Source organism: Oryx dammah, unplaced genomic scaffold (genome assembly GCF_014754425.2).
Source record: "Oryx dammah isolate SB20612 unplaced genomic scaffold, SCBI_Odam_1.1 HiC_scaffold_25, whole genome shotgun sequence".
NCBI lineage: Eukaryota > Metazoa > Chordata > Mammalia > Artiodactyla > Bovidae > Oryx > Oryx dammah.
This window is the reverse complement of record NW_024070209.1, coordinates 69,789,371-69,807,103: the sequence shown is the minus strand read 5'-3', so window position 1 is coordinate 69,807,103 and position 17,733 is coordinate 69,789,371. Positions and strand designations below refer to the sequence as shown.

General features: G+C 49.9%; 1 protein-coding gene across 1 annotated transcript in view; it reads right to left on the bottom strand.

The window, feature by feature from the left end:
- ALK (ALK receptor tyrosine kinase) overlaps nt 1–17,733 on the bottom strand; it is a 734,875-nt gene that overhangs the window by 67,535 nt on the left and 649,607 nt on the right. Inside the window, exons 10-11 of the mRNA XM_040225696.1 lie at nt 8,446–8,540; nt 8,146–8,274 (exon numbers count right to left, since the gene is read on the bottom strand). Of these exons, the coding sequence (XP_040081630.1) occupies nt 8,146–8,274; nt 8,446–8,540 (224 nt within the window). The remainder of the gene's footprint in view (nt 1–8,145; nt 8,275–8,445; nt 8,541–17,733) is intronic.

The window sequence follows — 17,733 nt, the reverse complement described above, 5'->3', positions numbered from 1 at the left end:
AGCCTAAGGTGATCCCACTTCTTGGCAATGGAGGGGCAGGCAAAGAGGAGCTGACTTTTGGGACCTAGCATTAGCATTTCAGGCATTCCTATCATAGTTTCTCTGTTCAGTTCTGTGCCCAAACAAATTAAAAAAAAGTCGTTCTGTCCAGGATCATTGAAGCTTTGCTGCAAAAAGCAAAGAGCTGAATAGGCTCTGAGGGGACGTGGGGTTGTTTTGCAGGCAGAACCAGCAAGTCTGAAGGAAGGATGGTAATTAAAAGTGGGCTTCCCAAATAACAAGTGCTTAATGCACCTGCACTGATGGAGGGGCCTTTGCGTCCTGCTGGTCTTGGAGCTAAACGATGCTAAGGCGTGCTGAAATCAGAGTTCCCGGATCATTTATTGTCTCCCATTTATGTAACCTTTCACTGAAACAAATGGGAAAAAACAACATGTTTTCTCAGGCCAGCCAAGAAGAGAGAGAAAGGCAATGGGTCCTCTCTGTTGCTAAAAGGGCCGCAGCATGGTGTGAAGGCATTTTGTCTGCAGCTTCGCTATAATGCCAACCAGCACATCACGTTAGACTGGAGGTTCCTGAGGCGTTGTTGAGTCTGTCAGAGCTGGATGCTGCTGCACTATTTTTCCAGTGGGGCCCAGGGTCGGAAGGTTATTGCGAAGTTATGAATCCACTACTGATTCGTTGCTTTCTCAACTGACACTGGATTTCTCTTCAAAAATAATGCTCAGTTCAGCATAATTGGCAACGCTCCAATCTTGGATAGATACCTTGGCACCACAGGGCAGAATAAAGTCAGAGCTAGGGCTTGGGGGACCAGTCTGATTACTAGCTGTGCTCAAGAAGGATGCTGGAAAGGGACCTGGAGACTCCGTGTGTTGGGGTAGCAGTGGCTTCCTGTCAGGCTTACGTGGGCCCAGCTCTGGGTGGTGTATTTTCCATGAGAGGCACTTTGGATTGTTCCCAGCTGCAGGCCCCGAGGCACCCAGCAAGGGGCTTGATACAGAGCAGGCATCAATACAGACTTGTTAAATTAAACTCAGCTTCGTGTGACTTTTTTTTTTTGTTTTTCCCCTGGGACTGAGATTCAGGGCTCTGTGAACACATTAACTAGAAAGCAATGATGTCTTCTGTGTTGTACACTCAGTTGCATCTCTGAGTGGAAATGCAAGAGAAGTGGAAAGAGAAGATGGATGTAGCCAATCTGGATGTAGCAAGAGCATCTCCCTAACCGTGGTCAGCAGCTGCGTGGTATTTGGGATTGTTCCTAATGTGCATGGAAGCTGACAACTTTGGGGTGAGCTGACTTAGTGGGAACCCTGGCTCTGCAGTTGACTGGTAGGGCAGGCGGCATAACCCTTCTGATTATGTCTCCTGAGTTTTAGAATGGGAAAATCACGACGGCTCATGCAGTGAACTTTGGGTCAAGCACCTCTCTAAGCCCCTGACACCGATTCACTCATGTGAACCTTTCATCAGACCTGTGCGATGGAAACCCGAAGAACATAAGCTCCATTTTTTAATGTGAGGAAACAAAGGCACAGGAAGGAGAAGGGAATGGCTTTGAGTAAGTGGCAGAGTTGGGAACTGAATAGTGAAATCTATCCTGGGGGACTGGGTGAGGGGAGAGGCTGTAGGGATCATATAAGTGACCCCAAGCGTACTTAGTAGCTGGAGACACAGGTATGCAGAGGAAAGGGGGCGTCTGCAAACCCATGAGACTCCGCTGCCCAGGGAGGGAGCTCAGCCTCTCTTCCAGGCTTTGGTGCCCCCCTCCACCATCACGAGGTCCCTGCGGAAGTGCTGCCTCTCCTTTAGCCACCAAGCAGCCCCTGGGCCTTGGTGTCGGCCACCTCCTGGGGATGCTGACTGCTCTGGGAGGGACTTGAGGAGCAGGGACCATGAGTCCCGAGTCCCGAGTCAGTTCCACGCCACCTGCCTCCCTGGAGCATGGCCATGCTGGCTCCCGGGGAAGGGAGTCTGTGCCCAAATGAAGCATGACAGCCTAACAGGAAGGGCGCTGAAGCTGCTGCAGTGACTAGGACCCATGGGTCTTGTTAGGGCTCCTGATTCCTGCGTCATCACAGCAGGCTATAAATAGGTGATAATCTAAAATTAGTGAATGAGAGAACTCGCAGCACATGGCTTAACAGCAGGCCAGCTGAGCAGGAAGACGGCCAGTGACCGAAGGGGTTCCAAGGATTATATCTACAGAATCTGCCCAACTCTCAAAGAGGTGCTCCCTCCAACCGAACGAGTGTGACAGAAGCACCTTTCGTGTGCACCCATGAAGGCTGGGGTGCGCGGAAAGACGCCAGTTAGCTGCAACGGTCAGCTTTCTTACACGTGTGGGAATGCATTGCACGCCTGCTGCACTGTTGTGCGTGTTAGTGAAGATGCCTCTATGTTCTGTTTAAACAAAAACTGACATTTTCAGTTCAGGGTGTTTCAGAGAAGAGCCATTCCTCCAGAAGACCCACGCAACAGTGGGATTCCTTTTAAAGTTTCTTTAAGGAAACTTTGCCCTTCCGAATGTTATCTGGCTTAGGAAACTTTATTTTTCACGTGATTTTAAAGAAACATTCTTTAGCCTTTTACACAACTGGTATAACTTAGGGCAAGTTACTTCCTCTTTGCGGACATCATACTCCTCAACTATCAGTGGGGGATAACATCATCATACAAGCAAATGAGACAATGCATATGAAAGAGTCCTGCATACTTCCAGCACCCTGCGGTGCTCAGGGATCGTGCTTATTATTGCTGTGTGAAGAGGAGACACAGGAGGCAAGGCCTTTGCTGCCTGAGAACTAAACCCTCGGAGCAGGCTGTGTGGCTCTGAGCCCGCCTCCTCCCCATCTCCAGGTACACGCCTATCTGTATCGAGGATGTCAGGCTGTGGTCTGGGGCTCCTAAACTCTGTTTTAAACCAGGATTTGCTTGTGAATTTGTTAAAAAGGCAATGTTTTTCCTTTCATCCTCAGACATGATGATTTTACAGGTCTGCTGGGCCCAGGAATCTGCATTTTAATCAGGAGCACTCGTGGGTCCCCCCTCACCCTGCCAGGTGAATGAAACAGATGATGTGAGAACACACCTGGATGAACCCTGGGCTGGATCTAGGTCCCCGACAGCTGGCCTGCTCGCTTCTATGTTCGTGCACTCCAGATGGTCACCGGTTATTTTCCATTAACGATGCAATGAGACCAGGAGTCTAATCCGGGGTCCCCCTGGAGTGAGTGGGCTTCTACCCTTACTTGTTGCCTCCCTCCCAGTTCTCTGGGGGCCTCCTGCCTTCAAAACTGGTACACAGTAAAGAGCCACAGTTAACACAGGGGTTCCAGCTTCATCTCTGCCTTCAGCCTGGCACAAGGTTGTCGGCAGTGCTCACAGGTGACAAGACAACAGGATTTTCTGGAACCGGATTAGATAGGTGTTCTTTACTGGGCCCGCAGGGCTAGGGTGTGGAAGGCTCTGATGGAAACAAAGACCCCCAGTGAGTGAGAAGACAGTTCTGAGTGAGGGAGGCGGGCCCTGTGAGGCCTGCCTTCCAATAATGCTGTCATCCCCAGAAGGGCTTGCTTGGAGCATAATGGCTCTAGCTACAAATTCTATTAACTCTAATAGTTGTTCTGTGGTGAATGGATAATGCGTTTAGCAGAAATAGACCCAATCAATTTATGTGAAACACATAAAACTTTCTCATTGGAATTGGCATCTGTCCTTGAGTCATAGGAGTGTGTGTGTGGACAGCCTGTCACCCTCACTTCTGGGCACGTTAGCAGTGCCATGGGTTAGTGAGCTCTGGCTCACTCATACTCTGTCCCTTCAGCCCGCAGAACCACAGAGCTGGGGATGACGAGGGGCCTGGAGACAGTCTACTTTAACCCTGTCTTTTAAATGCAGCAGATTTTTAGCCTTTGCTTGTGCTTGTGTTGGCCCTGCAAACACCAGCTGTTACTTGGGGCTTTGCTGACAGGCATCAGCCATCAGATGAGGGGACAGAAGGCCAGGGAGAGGTGAGCCCTGCCCCAGGAGCACAGTGGAGGCCAGCAAGTGGAGGCCAGCTGGGGGTTCTGACTCCTGGTCCAGTGCTCTTTTCCACTCCTTTTAAATTGCCATCCCTCCCTCCACCACCTTTGGCAAGAGATGTGTACTCAGAAAACAGTAAACCAACTGTCACCAGCCAACTCAGAGGCAAGACTTTGGCTTGAAGCCAGGATTCTGCGAGTTATGGATAATTGTGGGTTGGGCTGGTTCTCATATAAACTGAGATGATTCCATCCTGCCCTCCTACGTAACATGTAAGCTCACAGGAGGAGAGAGAGGTTAGAAAGCTGAGGCAGGGTCCTCAGGCCCAGGGTCGGGGGTGGGTGGGGATCCTGCCTGTCCTTATCTGGGCTTGGAGAGAGAAAGAGAGAAGGTGACAGAGCCTGCCTGCACCTCTTCACCCCTAATGATCATTACTGCCGGGTGGGGAGTAGGCAGAGAGAGAGAGAGGAAGAGAAGAGTTCTGCACCCACGATCGCATTATCCAAACCGTTTGGATAGTGTAATTTTATGTGCAAAGCTGACAAATGTAATTTCCCAGCCTTAATACTTGCTGCATTTTCTCTCCCAGTTTCTCCATCTGATTAGCTGAAGTGACTCAGAAGCTTCTGAGAAGGTTCCATGAAGCACCTGGACAGGCTCTTTCCTGCCTGGATGCTCCAGTGGTTCAGCTCTGCCCCATGGGCTGGGGGAGAGGAAACCCCCAGACCCAGAGAGTTAGGCCCTCATCAGAGGGAAGGGCTGGCTTGGGGGGTGTGAGGTGTGTTTAGAAATTTGGGAGCTTTGTGAGTGATGGTTTTTGGAAGACCCGACTGGCCTTTGCGTTTCCAGGAGCTGCTCTAATGCCTGCCAGAAGGAGAGTTGAAATGCCACCAGCCACCTCTGTTCCAGTCGAGCAGAAACTGACAGTGCTGAACTTTGGGGAGAAAATCTTATTATCCAGCCTCCTCCGTCCTTTACAGGGATGGCTGGGAGCTGCTTTGTTTACTGATCATACAGGGCCTCTTGTCTGGGACGCTCTCCCAGCTCTTTTCCATGTAGAGTGTTGATCTCTGAGAGGGAGTTGGATACCCGAAGTAGTTCAGTTGGCTGAAGGATGCAGACTTCAGGGCCACATTCTGGCTCATTTTCCCACCAGCTGTGTGGAATGCTTATGTTCGTCCCTATCACCTCCCTTACCCCTGCAGTGTTAACAACAGCAGCAGGCCCTGGGCTGGAGTGAGGGCTAGAGGAGTCAGTGCACGGGAGCCCCCCAGCCCAGAGGCAATCATACTCACTGATTGTTCTTTCTTTTTCTTTCCCCCCAGCCTCAGCCTCCACTTTCTCTCCAGAGTCCCTCCCTGGGTAGAAACTCTGAGTTAGGTTAAGCTTGTTATCTACAGATTGGCACTTGCCATCTACCTCTACAAGGATCACATCACTAGCTGCTGCAACTGCTGACCTTTAACAGTCCCTGAAAGGAGTTCAGGGTGGAGATCAAGAATGAGACACTGTGCTCTGGAAAAGGTGGCAGGACAGGCCATCAGACAGTTAGGTATTTTCAGGAGAAGATTTTATGAGCCCAGTTCTTGCATTTCATCACATCTAAAAAAAGCACTAAAATCTTTCATGGTGACATCTACTCTTTGTGGCTACCAGTAACCTTCACGAGCCTAGCAGTGACCTACAGAAATGTGTGCCCAATTGCATATACCCCCTTTCACCAAAATCACATATACACTGACCTTTCCCTCTGCCTCTTCAGCCTGGACTTCCCACAGAGGACGTGTGCAAGAACTGTGTTGGGAGGGGAGGTTAGATGAAAGCCAAGAGGGTGGGCCTGTGCATGAACCCAGGGGGTGGCCTGTTTTCCCTGACCATGAAGCTGGGTCCTGGCTAAGTGCCACGCCAAAGGGTTCAGTGGACCTTGTCATACAGAAGATGGGGAAAGGAGGCCCTGCTCCCTCTCCCCTCATTAATCCTCCAGATGAAGACAGACACCCTCACCCCGGCAGGCCCATCAGATGGGGAGATGCCTCCTGCTACAGGAGCACAGCTGGGAAGGGGTATCAGGAGCCTGCCTCAGCTCCTCGCTCACCTGAGTTGCTCTCTGGTGTGGCAGTGGGCTCCTGGGGAAGCACAGGCTCCGTTCAGTTCTCTAAAACCTGCCTGAGGAGGCTACTAAGGCTGCTTGGGAACGTGTTTGCCTCAGGGTCCTCTTCCTTTTGAGTTGGGGTCACCCTGGAAGGGGTCTAGAGACAGAACACCGACCCACAGCCACTTGTTGACATTCCTGCCCTGAGGCTGGGGTCAGGCAGCCGAGGAAGGTTGTGTTCCAGCCCTGGGCATCTCCACCCTCTCAGGCATCCACTTTCTCCTAATTTTATTTGGAGGTGGTGGTGGGGCACTGCCACTTTTGAGCCGCTGCGAGATTTCATTAGTCTGAGTGGGCACTGGACAGACCGTTATTGATCAGCCTTTTAGGGCCAGTGGGAGTTACATGGCAATAAACCTGGGAGTCAGGCAGGGTGGATGGCTGCCTCCTAAATGCTGGCTGCCTCCTAAATGCTGGCTGCAAGGAAGCCACTGCTGACGTTGGAGGATTGTGCTCAAGCATCAATCGCCTACAGTCAATCAATAAGTGTTTCTGGAGCCCCTGCTATGTAATCAGGGCTGGTGGTGACGAGAAGTGGGGCTCGCAGTCATGTTTGCTGGGCATGTCCTATATTTATCACAGGGAGGCAGTGGTTAACCAAGGGCTATGGAGGTGAGTTGCTGGGATGAGGGATGGGGAGGGTGTTTAATGATTAATAGAAAGCTGCCCCCATCATGTTAGATGTTTTTGCAAACCACAGGGCAGAGGGGGAAGTAGAGATCATGGTTTAGGAGACTAGGTTCCCTGTTGCATGAAAAAAAAAGACAAGATTTTTTGAGGTTCTAGCTCAGGTGAAGGGAGGAAAGAGGGAAGGTGATGGGAAAAGCAGCAAACTCTTTCCTCTGGTTTTGCGGCTGGATTAGATCCGGTGGGAAATGGAAGGGATGAGGGTTAATCCTGGGACAGCATTTTAGGGGGAGGAAGGGAAAGGGTTTCTTTCTTCAAAGACAAAGCAAAGCTAATAATATTTGTTTAATAAGTTGAGGGTCAGTGAATTTAGCGAAAAGACATAGCCTTTACTTTCTTTTTCTGTACTTTGCACTCAAAGATTTCACATTAAAAGTAGAAATTAGAGACTATCATTTATCTCTTGCTATCTTAATACAGAATTACCTTTTACAGGAAAGAGAGTATGGGTGGACTGTGGCTGTACCCCTGCCTCTCCGGGTTACTCATGCTGGATGGAGCCTCATACCTCCGTGCACCAGCACCCCCTGGGTGATCCCCTCGACCTGCTAGTGTCAGGCCGGGTGGCCTTCATCAGCTTCTCTGGGGCTGATCTAATAATCTTCTAATAATCTTCTCACAGATCTAGTAATCTCTGACCAACCTCATACTGGGTTTGGAGACTCATTCCAAGAGACTTCCTCCTGGTACAGAACAGCTGAGAAGTCACATCCATGGTTTAGGGCCAGATGCTGAAGACCCCTGTGTTTGAGGCAGCAAGGGCCCATGAGAGGTCTTCCAGCCCATGGGAGGCTGAATTGAACAGCTTCAAAGGGGAGCCAAGCTTTGGGGAAATTCATTGAACCTGAAGCTTTGGGGGTTTCACCACTGATGAGCTAGTCTGCCTTTGTGCAACAGATATCCTTGACCTTGGGCCCAACCCTCTCTATGAGGAGAAATCAGTGGAAAGCTTGCTGTGTCCAGTAAGTGTGGAGTGCTTTCGAAGGACTGAGTTGAGAAACAGACACCAGCTTGCTTCTCCCTTTTGTGTTGGGGCCTGGGTATTTCCCCAGCATGGAGGACAGTTGCTCCTTTGCACAACTTCCAGAAACTTTATTTCCCCAGAGAAACAGCTTCCTCTTGGAGCCCACTAACCAGGGTGTAAGTGATGTTCTTCCTAAAGGTTGACAATTTTATTCTTTAAACGCAACTCCCCACCCCAATCACAGCATATATATTTTTTTCTACTTTTTGCAACAAAAAATTACTTCCCTCAGATATGTGAATTGAACTCTTACCTGTAGGGTCAAAGATGGGGGTTTCTTTCGATGGGTTCACCCAGGGTTTCAGCTCACTGTTCAGGTTTCTCTCAAACAGATTTCTTGACTTGGGTGCTGTGTTCTGTGGAATCTTGTCCTCCCCACTGACTGTAGAGTAGAGAAGAGACCATGGGCTGAGTTAAGGGAGGTTTGGCTTAAGGGACAGGGAGGAGTACACCCCAGGGAAGGTGGGAGAGACCAGGGCTTGGGTTGAGGAGGGACGGTGCAGCTGGGATAGTCTGGGTTGGCGGACAAGTGCCAGGGACAGGGAGCGCTCACTGGTGAGGTAGCAGTCCAGGCTGATGGAGATATTGTCGAAGGCCACCACGGCTCTGGATCCTTGTCCCCACCACGCGACAATCTGTAGCCAGAACCTGTACGTGTGTCAAGAAAACACGTGAGGGACGACGGGGCTGTGTCGCATCTTAGGATTCAACATCCTGCCCAATTTAATTGTGAAGACCCAGCTCGCCTAATCCCAGGGAGGCGGTGATGGGGAGCTGTAAGTGTCTCCCTACTTTTCCAGGAAAGAGCACGTCCCTCTCTGAGGGACTGCTCCACAGGTTAATGAAATGTGGGGCTTGGGGCCTGAGACCAGGACTCCCCGATAGTCTGAGGAGACTTGTTGTGCTTTCTGTGTGGACAGGGTGGATGGGAGGGCTGGGCTCTCTATCTTCTGGTACTCACAGGCAGAGCTGAAGCCATTATTAAGCTACTAAGATGCTTCTGTGCCCACTGAGAAGGGCCTCTGTCCCCCATGTGTCCTGCGCTTGTTGGTTACCTCAGGTAGCCTGATCTGCCCCTGCCCCTCCCCCCCCCGATTCCTCATTATCCAGCAACTGAAGGGTTAACTCCTCACACAGAGCGGGGTCTCTAGACACCTGGGGCTTGTTCAGCATCAGAGATAACTGGGGTTGGTCTGTGCAGTGCCTGACTGATTGCTAAATATTAAGTGATTTGACTATGATCTTTGGGGGTGTTTGTAAGCAGTATAGAGTGGACTGTAAGTGTTAACAGTAAACTCACGAGATACTGCTTCTTTCCATTTCTTTCACAGCCTCGGAGGGTCAGATTCTGGGACTGTGGCCAGGGGAGGCTATAGAGTCTGATAAATGGAAAATACCTTTCATTCATTTGTTTCCTTGGAAGTCATCCTCCTGGAAGACTTCAGTCAGCCAGGCCTGACCTGCTGTAAAGTGAATTTCCTCAGAACTTAAAAAACTCTCCCACCTTTCAGAAGGTCAGTCCTAGAGGACCTGCAGAAACATGCATGGCCTCTGGTGTGGATATTAAAATATCAAGAGAGACAACCAGTGCCCATCGGTTGGTGACTGGATGAACGACATACAATGGAATACTATCCCTGATATAAAGGACTGGGTGTCGTTCTAGGTGGGGCTTTCTCGGTGGCTCAGTCATAGAGAATCTGCCTGCAATACCGGAGATGCAGAAGACGTGGGTTCAATCCCTGAGTCAGGAAGATCCCCTGGAGGAGGGCATGGCAACTCACTCTGGTATTCTTGCCTGGAGAAGTCCATGGACAGAAGAGCCTGGGGGGCTACAGTGCCTGGAATCTCAGAGTCGGACACAACTGGAGTGACTGAGCACATAGTTATAGGCTACAAAACAGATGGATCTCAAAAGCTTCATAATATGTTTAAGAAGCCAGACAGTAATTAAAGACCTCATGACCCTATTCATGTACATTTTTCCATTTATATGAAACATTTAAAGTAGGCAAATCTATAGAGATTTAAAGCAGAGTAGTCAGTCAGTGAGTGAATGGCCACAGGGGTAGAAGCCCCCCGCCCTTGTGCCCATGAGCAGATGACCTCTTCTCCACATGCAGAAGGGTCAGACGCTGGGGTCAGAGAAGAATTACTGTCTCTGGTGGGAGAAAGACTTGAAATCAAAGGCAAACTTCTATCTAAATATGCATTTGTACACAGTAACTCCATCTATGCCTTCACCTGTCAGGTGGAATCTGCTCACTCACCAACAGTCCTTCTTATTTGAAAGTCACACTTAGATGGTCTCAATCTGGTCAGTTCTAAAGAGGAAATGACCGAGTCTGTTGTACTCACGGCCAACGCTACAGTGCCCTCAGGCCACACTGCCCATGATGGGGTCACAAGCCCCATTAGGATAGATATGTGAAGAGGGTTGGTGGTTGGCTGAGTGTAGAAAGACACATGCCCGGTGGAGGACCCCCAAAGCCTATTCTGGGACCCCTGGGCTGGATGACTGTGCATGAGGTGTGGGCAGCACATGAACCCACCTGATTTGCCCGGTCGGCTGTTGGCAACTGGCACTTGCCCTTGAGAGGCATCTTTCATTACGGCCTTGAAAAGCACCCACTGAAAGGATTTTCATTTCACATAGACCTCTCATGTCTATCCACTGGGTCCTACTTTAGATCTCTAAGGGATTTTAAAAGAAATCAGACAGGAATGCTGCCTTCAAGTTCTCTCCCAGTGGAGAGACCACGGGTGTAGAATCAGTTAGAAGGAGGTGAATACCACACGAGAGCTGCAGGTAAGGTGCCCTGAGAGCTCAGAGGAAGGAGGCATCCCACCAGGCTGGGGGGATGCAAGCACATCGCAGAGGAGGTAGTCCTCAGGTTGGTTCTGAAGGAAACAAAGGACTCAAACATGCGGACATGGGGATGGAGAGCAGTGAGGGGAGGGGTTCTCCAGGAGAAGAGCTGGACCGGGGGGTGGGTCAGAGCAGGAGAGGGCCCCCCGAGCTCCGGTGTGAGGGCTGTGGAAGGAGGAAAAGATAGTGAGAGGCCCGTAGGTCTCATACCCCTGCATCGGGTTTCTCCAAGAGTCTTGGCAAGGTCAGAGCTATGGTTTCCCTGGATCTCCCCAGAGGACATGGTGTATAGATGGACTCTGGACTGGAGCCTGTGTAACCCTCCGACAGAGCCAGACCCAGGATTCTCAAGTGACAAGCATGTGCTCCAATAGTGCAGTTCCAGAGGTGAAGGAGACACAGCTCTGAGGCAGCAGGAAAACAGGTACTTCGTTCTACTTGGAGAGGCTGACCAGAAAGAACCCTGCTCCCAGGTGGAAGAGCAGGGAGGCCAAGCTGCCTGATGCTCCCGCACAGCGGTGGGGAAGGGGTCCTCTGTCCACCTTCCCAATTCTCCACTCTGGTTGTCATCTCCTAGTCTGACCTCCAGAGGCCAAGGGGCCAGGTCAGGCACTGGTTTCACTGTTGAGCTGCATCATGGGAATACCTGCCGGGAGGGCCTTGGGTGCCCCAGCAAGTGACATCCGGTACCTGTGGAGCATGGGGGCGAGGGCCAGAATCCCTGTTACCCCTAATTGAGCCCTTGCCCTAAATGCACGTCTCCTCTTGCCCCTCTGCTCTCCCTGCCCCTCTCCTACCTTCTTTCTTATGACTGAGTGACTGAAAGCTGCAAAGTTCTCAACCAGCCCCTGGGCCTCTTAGCATGGATGGCAGGATGCAAGCTGGTGCTCGAACGGTTTCTAAATAGAAGAGTTTCTAAAGTGCTCTGCAAGGCAACAGCAGTGGCAGCTGCTGTTTAAAAGAGTCTGATTGACACTGGGAATTGCACATATTTTGAGTCAGGAACACTCATAACAATCAGGGAAGACTCAATCAGATGCCGAATCAGATGTAAACATGTGATGCTGCCTCTGTCCACCCAGGAGGCCATGCTGCCAGTTCTTCCCCAATGCTCCAGACTCCAGAAACTGCAGGGAAGGGAGAGGTGGGACAAACGTGGGCCACACTGGGAAGCAAAGGAGGGCAGGGGTGAAGCAAGACAGTCTGGGAAAGGGGTCTGGGGATGCTGGTGATGGGGCAGGACAGGACAGAAGACCCAGTCTGGGAGCTTCTTGCTGGTGGGGGCACTGGCCAAGAGATCAGATGGCCATCAGGGCCACCCAGATTCAGGCTTCTCTACTTTGGATGGCATCAGATTGTGTGTCTTTCCCAAAGAAGACTCTTGAGAGTCCCTCAGACAGCAAGGAGATCAAACCAGTCAATCCTAAAGGAAATCAACTCTGAATATTCATTGGAAGGACTGCTGCTGAAGCTCCAATACTTTGGCCACCTGATGCAAAGAGCCGACTGACCCTGATGCTGGGAAAGATTGAAGGCAGGAGGAGAAGGGGACGACAGAGGATGAGATGGTTGGATGGTATCACTGACTCGACAGACACTAGTTTGAGCAAACTCCGGGAGATACTGAAGGACAGGGAAGCCTGGGGTGCTGCAGTCCAGGGGGTCACAAAGAGTTGGACACGACTTAGCGACTAAACAGCAACAAGTGAAGAAGAGTCTGCTCCTGGCTCTGCTCGCTCTCCTTTCTGGAGATGGTGGGAGTCCTCAAGGCTCTCAGAGTCTTTCTGGTCTAACTACTCTTCACTGTTGAGCCACCACAAAGTACAGACCCTAAATCACTTTGCACAGCCAGCCAAGGTCTTGGTTCTTGGGTTTTGCACATACCAGGCAGCTTGCTCTGGGTCTGAGGTGAACAAGGTCCATGCCACATTACTGCCCAGATGGTAGGGGCCGGGTGGTTCTAACATGTGCACAGGTCACTCTGCTGCCCCAAAGCCTTTGCTCTGTGTGGGGAAAGGAAGCAGAGCCTCATGGCTGGCCGAGCCTTGCTTTCCCTCTCCATGGGCACCCTGGTCAGGGAGAAGGAAGAGGCAGCTCTCTGGAGCTTTTCCAGCTCTTTTATGGACCTGTGTCATTTCAGAACATGGCAGCTGAGACCCTCTGTCCAGCCCTCCACAGTGGGGCTCTCATTCCTTGCCCCTCCGTGGTTTACACCTGCTCAGCTCTTTCTCTTTCTCCAAAGAAGACACTTTTGATGGCCTGGATGATGCTGCCTTTTTCCATTTTTCCAGCCAGTGGCGTTTGGAGCTTGTTGCTAAAACACGTTTGGCTAAAGATCTTGGTTGGAGCCTGGCTTTGCATAAAGAACACATCCCCTGACTCCATCCTACTTAGCTTTCAACAGAGAGGTCTGTTGAAAACCGACCTAGGGGTTGGGGGTTTCTGGGAGGTTGGCCGTTGGGGTAGAGGGCCAAGTTTAGAGGGGCGGCCTTGGTACTGGTTGCCTCCCAGACGTATGGGGCCAATCTCTGCCTGGGCGATGCACAGGCAACTCACACAGAGCTCAGAAAACACACAATCCTGCTCAGGCATCAGATTGTTAATGGACAGTGGATATAATGCCTTATTTGCTACCCTGCCAGCCTGAGGGACTGAGAAACCTAATTAAGTTCCCTTAATGATTCTAAGTAGCTGACAAAAAGGTGTGTGTCTGAATGTGGACTGAGGGAGTAGGGAGGCTTCGCAGGGAGACTAGAAAGAATGGCCGGGCTGGGTAACAGGAGTTTAATGGATGGCACAGCGTCTTGGATTCCTCGGTAGAGCACTTAGTGTGCTTGCAAGGCAGAGCGCGCCACCTCCCTCTCTGCAGCTGGGGCTCATCTGGGCTCTGTCTGCTTAGGATAGGAAGGGGAAGTGCTGCTGAGGAAAAATGCTTCTCCGGTTTCTCACTGTGCACTTGATTTGCTCGGCAAAAGTCTTCTAAAATGGACTGTCACAAAGCTTGGGCCACTGTATGCATTTCTATTAGAATAACGTATGTGATGACAAAGCCCTCTGCACCCATCCTATTATCTGTGTAATTGACTTCAGTTACTGCTGGAAGAGGAGGGGCTGATGGCCAGCCTTGGGGGCCTGGAACCAGCCCTGGCCGGGATCAGTGTGGCTAGGGCTGGGCTCTTGTGCCCTGATGCTAGGGATCTTTGGCTCTGGCACAGGAGAGTAGGGCTGGGCTGGACATTCAAGGCCAGAGTCATTACTGGGGGATCCCTCTGCCTCACAAGGTCCCACTCACAGAGTAATTTACCATCTCCTGACTTGGTCTCCTCTCCGGGCAAAATGAAACCAAGAACAGGGTTGGCAGGGGAGGCAGGGGGCGGGAAGTCAATACAGAGCAATTCCAGGGCTAATAAGGGCCACAGAGCTCTTTCACAGTGAATCTGGCTTCTGCAAGGAAGCCCTCTGGAGTGGAATAGGGGAGAAAATGAATTTTCAGTTCGGCTGTGCAAGCGTGGAGAATCACTCAGACTCTTCAACGTTCTCGGCCCCAGCCTTCCAGGTGCTGGCTGTCTCTGCTCATTTTGGAGGCTGACACTTACGGGTCTGGTTCCCACACTTGCTCTGGCATGCCACCCATCAGAAAGGAACAAGGATATTCTGCCAGACCACATGGTGGGGAGCAGCCCTGCGCTAGCAGGTTCCCGGTTTGCTCTTCCACTCTCTCATTCTGGGTCCTTTGTATCGAGTTCTCTCTGGGCCCCAGGCTTTCAGGAAGAAAGCTGAAAGGGAGATCTTGCTTCCTGGAGCCCTGGCCCATCAGGGGAAGTACCTGTGCACAAAAATACCTGCCCCACGAGCTTGAGGGTGTCATGTGTCCCAAGGAAGGAGAATGAATGCATTTTCCCAGGGGGAGAGGGAGGGAGAGAGAGAGTGTGTGTGTGGACACTTGAGAGAGAGCCAGCTTCTTGGGCTGGATGTCCCCTTCTGAGTTACTGAGGCTAGATTATCTCTGGGATGCCAGCATAAGAATAGAGCTTATGAAGGAAGGGCAGGGACCTCTGGGATCATCGTCTGACTTGCCAGGTCACACACGGAGACAGTGGCTGAGAGAAGATGGGAATTCGGGCCTCTTGCTTCCCAGATCACTTTTTTTTTTGCCATCCCTTGCAGAACCATCGAAATTCATTAATCTCATGTATCCTCTTACATCTTCCATACTGCAGGTGGCGCAGTGGTCAAGAATCTGTTTCCCAGTGCAGGAGATGCGGGTTCAATCCCTGGGTTGGGAAGATCCCTGAAGTAGGAAATGGCAACCCACTCCAGTATTCTTGCCTAGAAAATCCCATATACAGAGAAGCCTGGCAGACTACAGTCCATGTGGTGGCAAAGAGTCAGATGTGACTGAGTAACTGAGTACGCACATAGGTCCTTCATAGTACTGGTGAAGTACAACCAGCCCCTTGGAGCCACTGGGGGCTTGGAGGGCCATCCAGAGCTGGAAAGCACCCATACCCTCTCATTTCAGAAATCCTGGGATACCTGCTTCACCTTTGTCAGGACACACAGGCATTTCCAACACAGACCTCATCCTCCACTCCTGCTTCTGTGTGGCCTGTGGCTTGAGGCCTTAGATGATGGTGCTAGAGATGGTGGCAAATCCCCATCCCCCGCCCACCATGGAGAGGAGATCCAGGAGAAGGGTGGTTGCTGGTTCCCTTCACCCAATACAAATATCTTCATGAGAGTGAATAAGTGGCCTTGGCTCTCTGTTTGGGGAGGTAGAGTTTCAAAAGCTAGAGTGACACAAAGAATGGATTGTATACTTGGTGGGACCCCGGGGAAGTCACTGAAACTTGTCAGGTACTATCTTTTTTTTTTTTTTAATGTATGTAATGTGAGTATTTTCATCAGTTCAGCCACTCAGTCATGTCCGACTCTTTGCAACCTCATGGACTGCAGCACGCCAGGCCTCCCTGTCCGTCACCAACTCCCGAAGTTTACCCAAACTCATGCCCATTCAGTTGGTGATGCCATCCAACCATCTCATCCTCTGTTGTCCCCTTCTCCTCTCGCCTTCAATCTTTCCCAGCATCAGGGTCTTTTCCAATGAGTCAGTTCTTCACATCAGGTGGCCAAAGTATTGGAGCTTCAGCTTCAGCATGAGTCCTTCCAATGAACATTCAGGACTGATTTCCTTTAGGATGGACTGGTTGGATCTCCTTGCAGTCCAAGGGACTTTCAAGTGTCTTCTTCAACACCACATTTCAAAAGCATCAATTCTTTGGTGTTCAGCTTTCTTTATGGTCCAACTCTCATAGGTTTCTCAGAGCTTTTCTTCCAAGGAGCAAGCGTCTTTTAATTTCATGGCCAGTCACTATCCGTAGTGATTTTGGAGCCCCCCAAAATAAAGTCTGTCACTGTTTCCAATGTTTCCCCATCTATTTGCCATGAAGTGATGGGACTGGATGCCATGGTCTTAGTTTTTTGAATGTTGAATTTTAAGCCTTTTTTTTTTTCACTCTCCTCTTAACTTTCATCAAGAGGCTTTTTAGTTCCTTTTCACTTTCTTCCATAAGGGTGGTGTCATCTGCATATGTGAGTTTATTGATATTTCTCCCTGCAATCTTGATTCCAGCCTGTGCTTCATCCAATCTGGCATTTCACATGATGTATTCTGCATGTAAGTTAAATAAGTAAGGTGACAATATACAGCCTTGACATACTCTTTCCCAATTTGGATCCAGTCCAGTGTTCCATGCCTGGTTCTAACTGCTGCTTATTGACCTGCATATAGATTTCCCAGGAGGCAGGTAAGGTAGTCTGGTGTTCCCATCTCTTTCAGAATTTTCCACAGCTTGCTGTAATCCACACAGTCAAAGGCTTTGGCATAGTCATTGAAGCAGAAGTAAATGTTTTTTCTGAAATTCTCTTGCTTTTTCTATGATCCAATGGATGTTGACAATTTATCTCTGGTTCCTCTGCCTTTTCTAAATCCAGCTTGAACATCTGGAAGTTCTCGGTTCACGTACTGTTGAAGCCTAGCTTGGAGAATAGTATTTTCATAGTGGACGCCTTTCTTTAGTATGGGAGAGTCTAGTTCATTGTTTCTTGTTTATATTATTTTCTATTAAAAATCTGTACCTCCTGAGTAATTACCTCTCTGTAATACTGAGAAGTATTACAAATTATGTATCTCCTCCTCTCCTCCTCTGCTTTCAAACAAAGATTACTTGAGTACCTCCTGTGAGTCAGGCACTGTGTCTGGAGCTGGGAGTATAGTGGTGCATAAGACATGGATCTTGACCTCAGAGAATACGGACAGATTTTTAATTCATATTATTCACTGGCCATGAGATTTCTAAAGTCCTTACTGGTTCTGCCCCCCACAGAACTAGAGTCTTCACAACCTGAGAAAACATCAAATCTGGGCAGTGAGCGAATCAAGAAAGACTTTGAAGAGCTGAGTGCCTAGAAAAGAATGGTAGAGCTGGGACAGGAGAATCATTCAGGAGTAGGATGAGGGCAGAAGTCTAGCTGCTTTGCTTCAAATATCAGCAGCCCAGGTGTCTCTTCAATTTCAGACTTTGTGCCTGGGGAGAGAAGGGACTGAGAATACACGTCTGTGTTTTCAGAGGCACTAAGTTATGAAAAACATATGCCTCTGTTGACTTGTAAACCAAGCTGTGGATGTTACCAAGAAAATCTTGAGCAGATCAGAACATCCTGTTATTCTAAAGTGGTTCACTTACTGCTGTTTTGAATGATTACTTCTTAAACCAGGCTCACAGGCCGGATCTATCTCACCGCTCTGCACTCTTGGTTGTGGAAACTTAGCAATCAAAAGCAACAACTTTTTTCAAATGTCACAGTAAATCAGTGTTAGAAATAGGATTTAGAGCTTGGACTTGCTAATCTACTCCTTGCTCCAGTGATCTGGGATGTTTTCTGAGAAAGAAACAAGGCCAGATCCTCCCA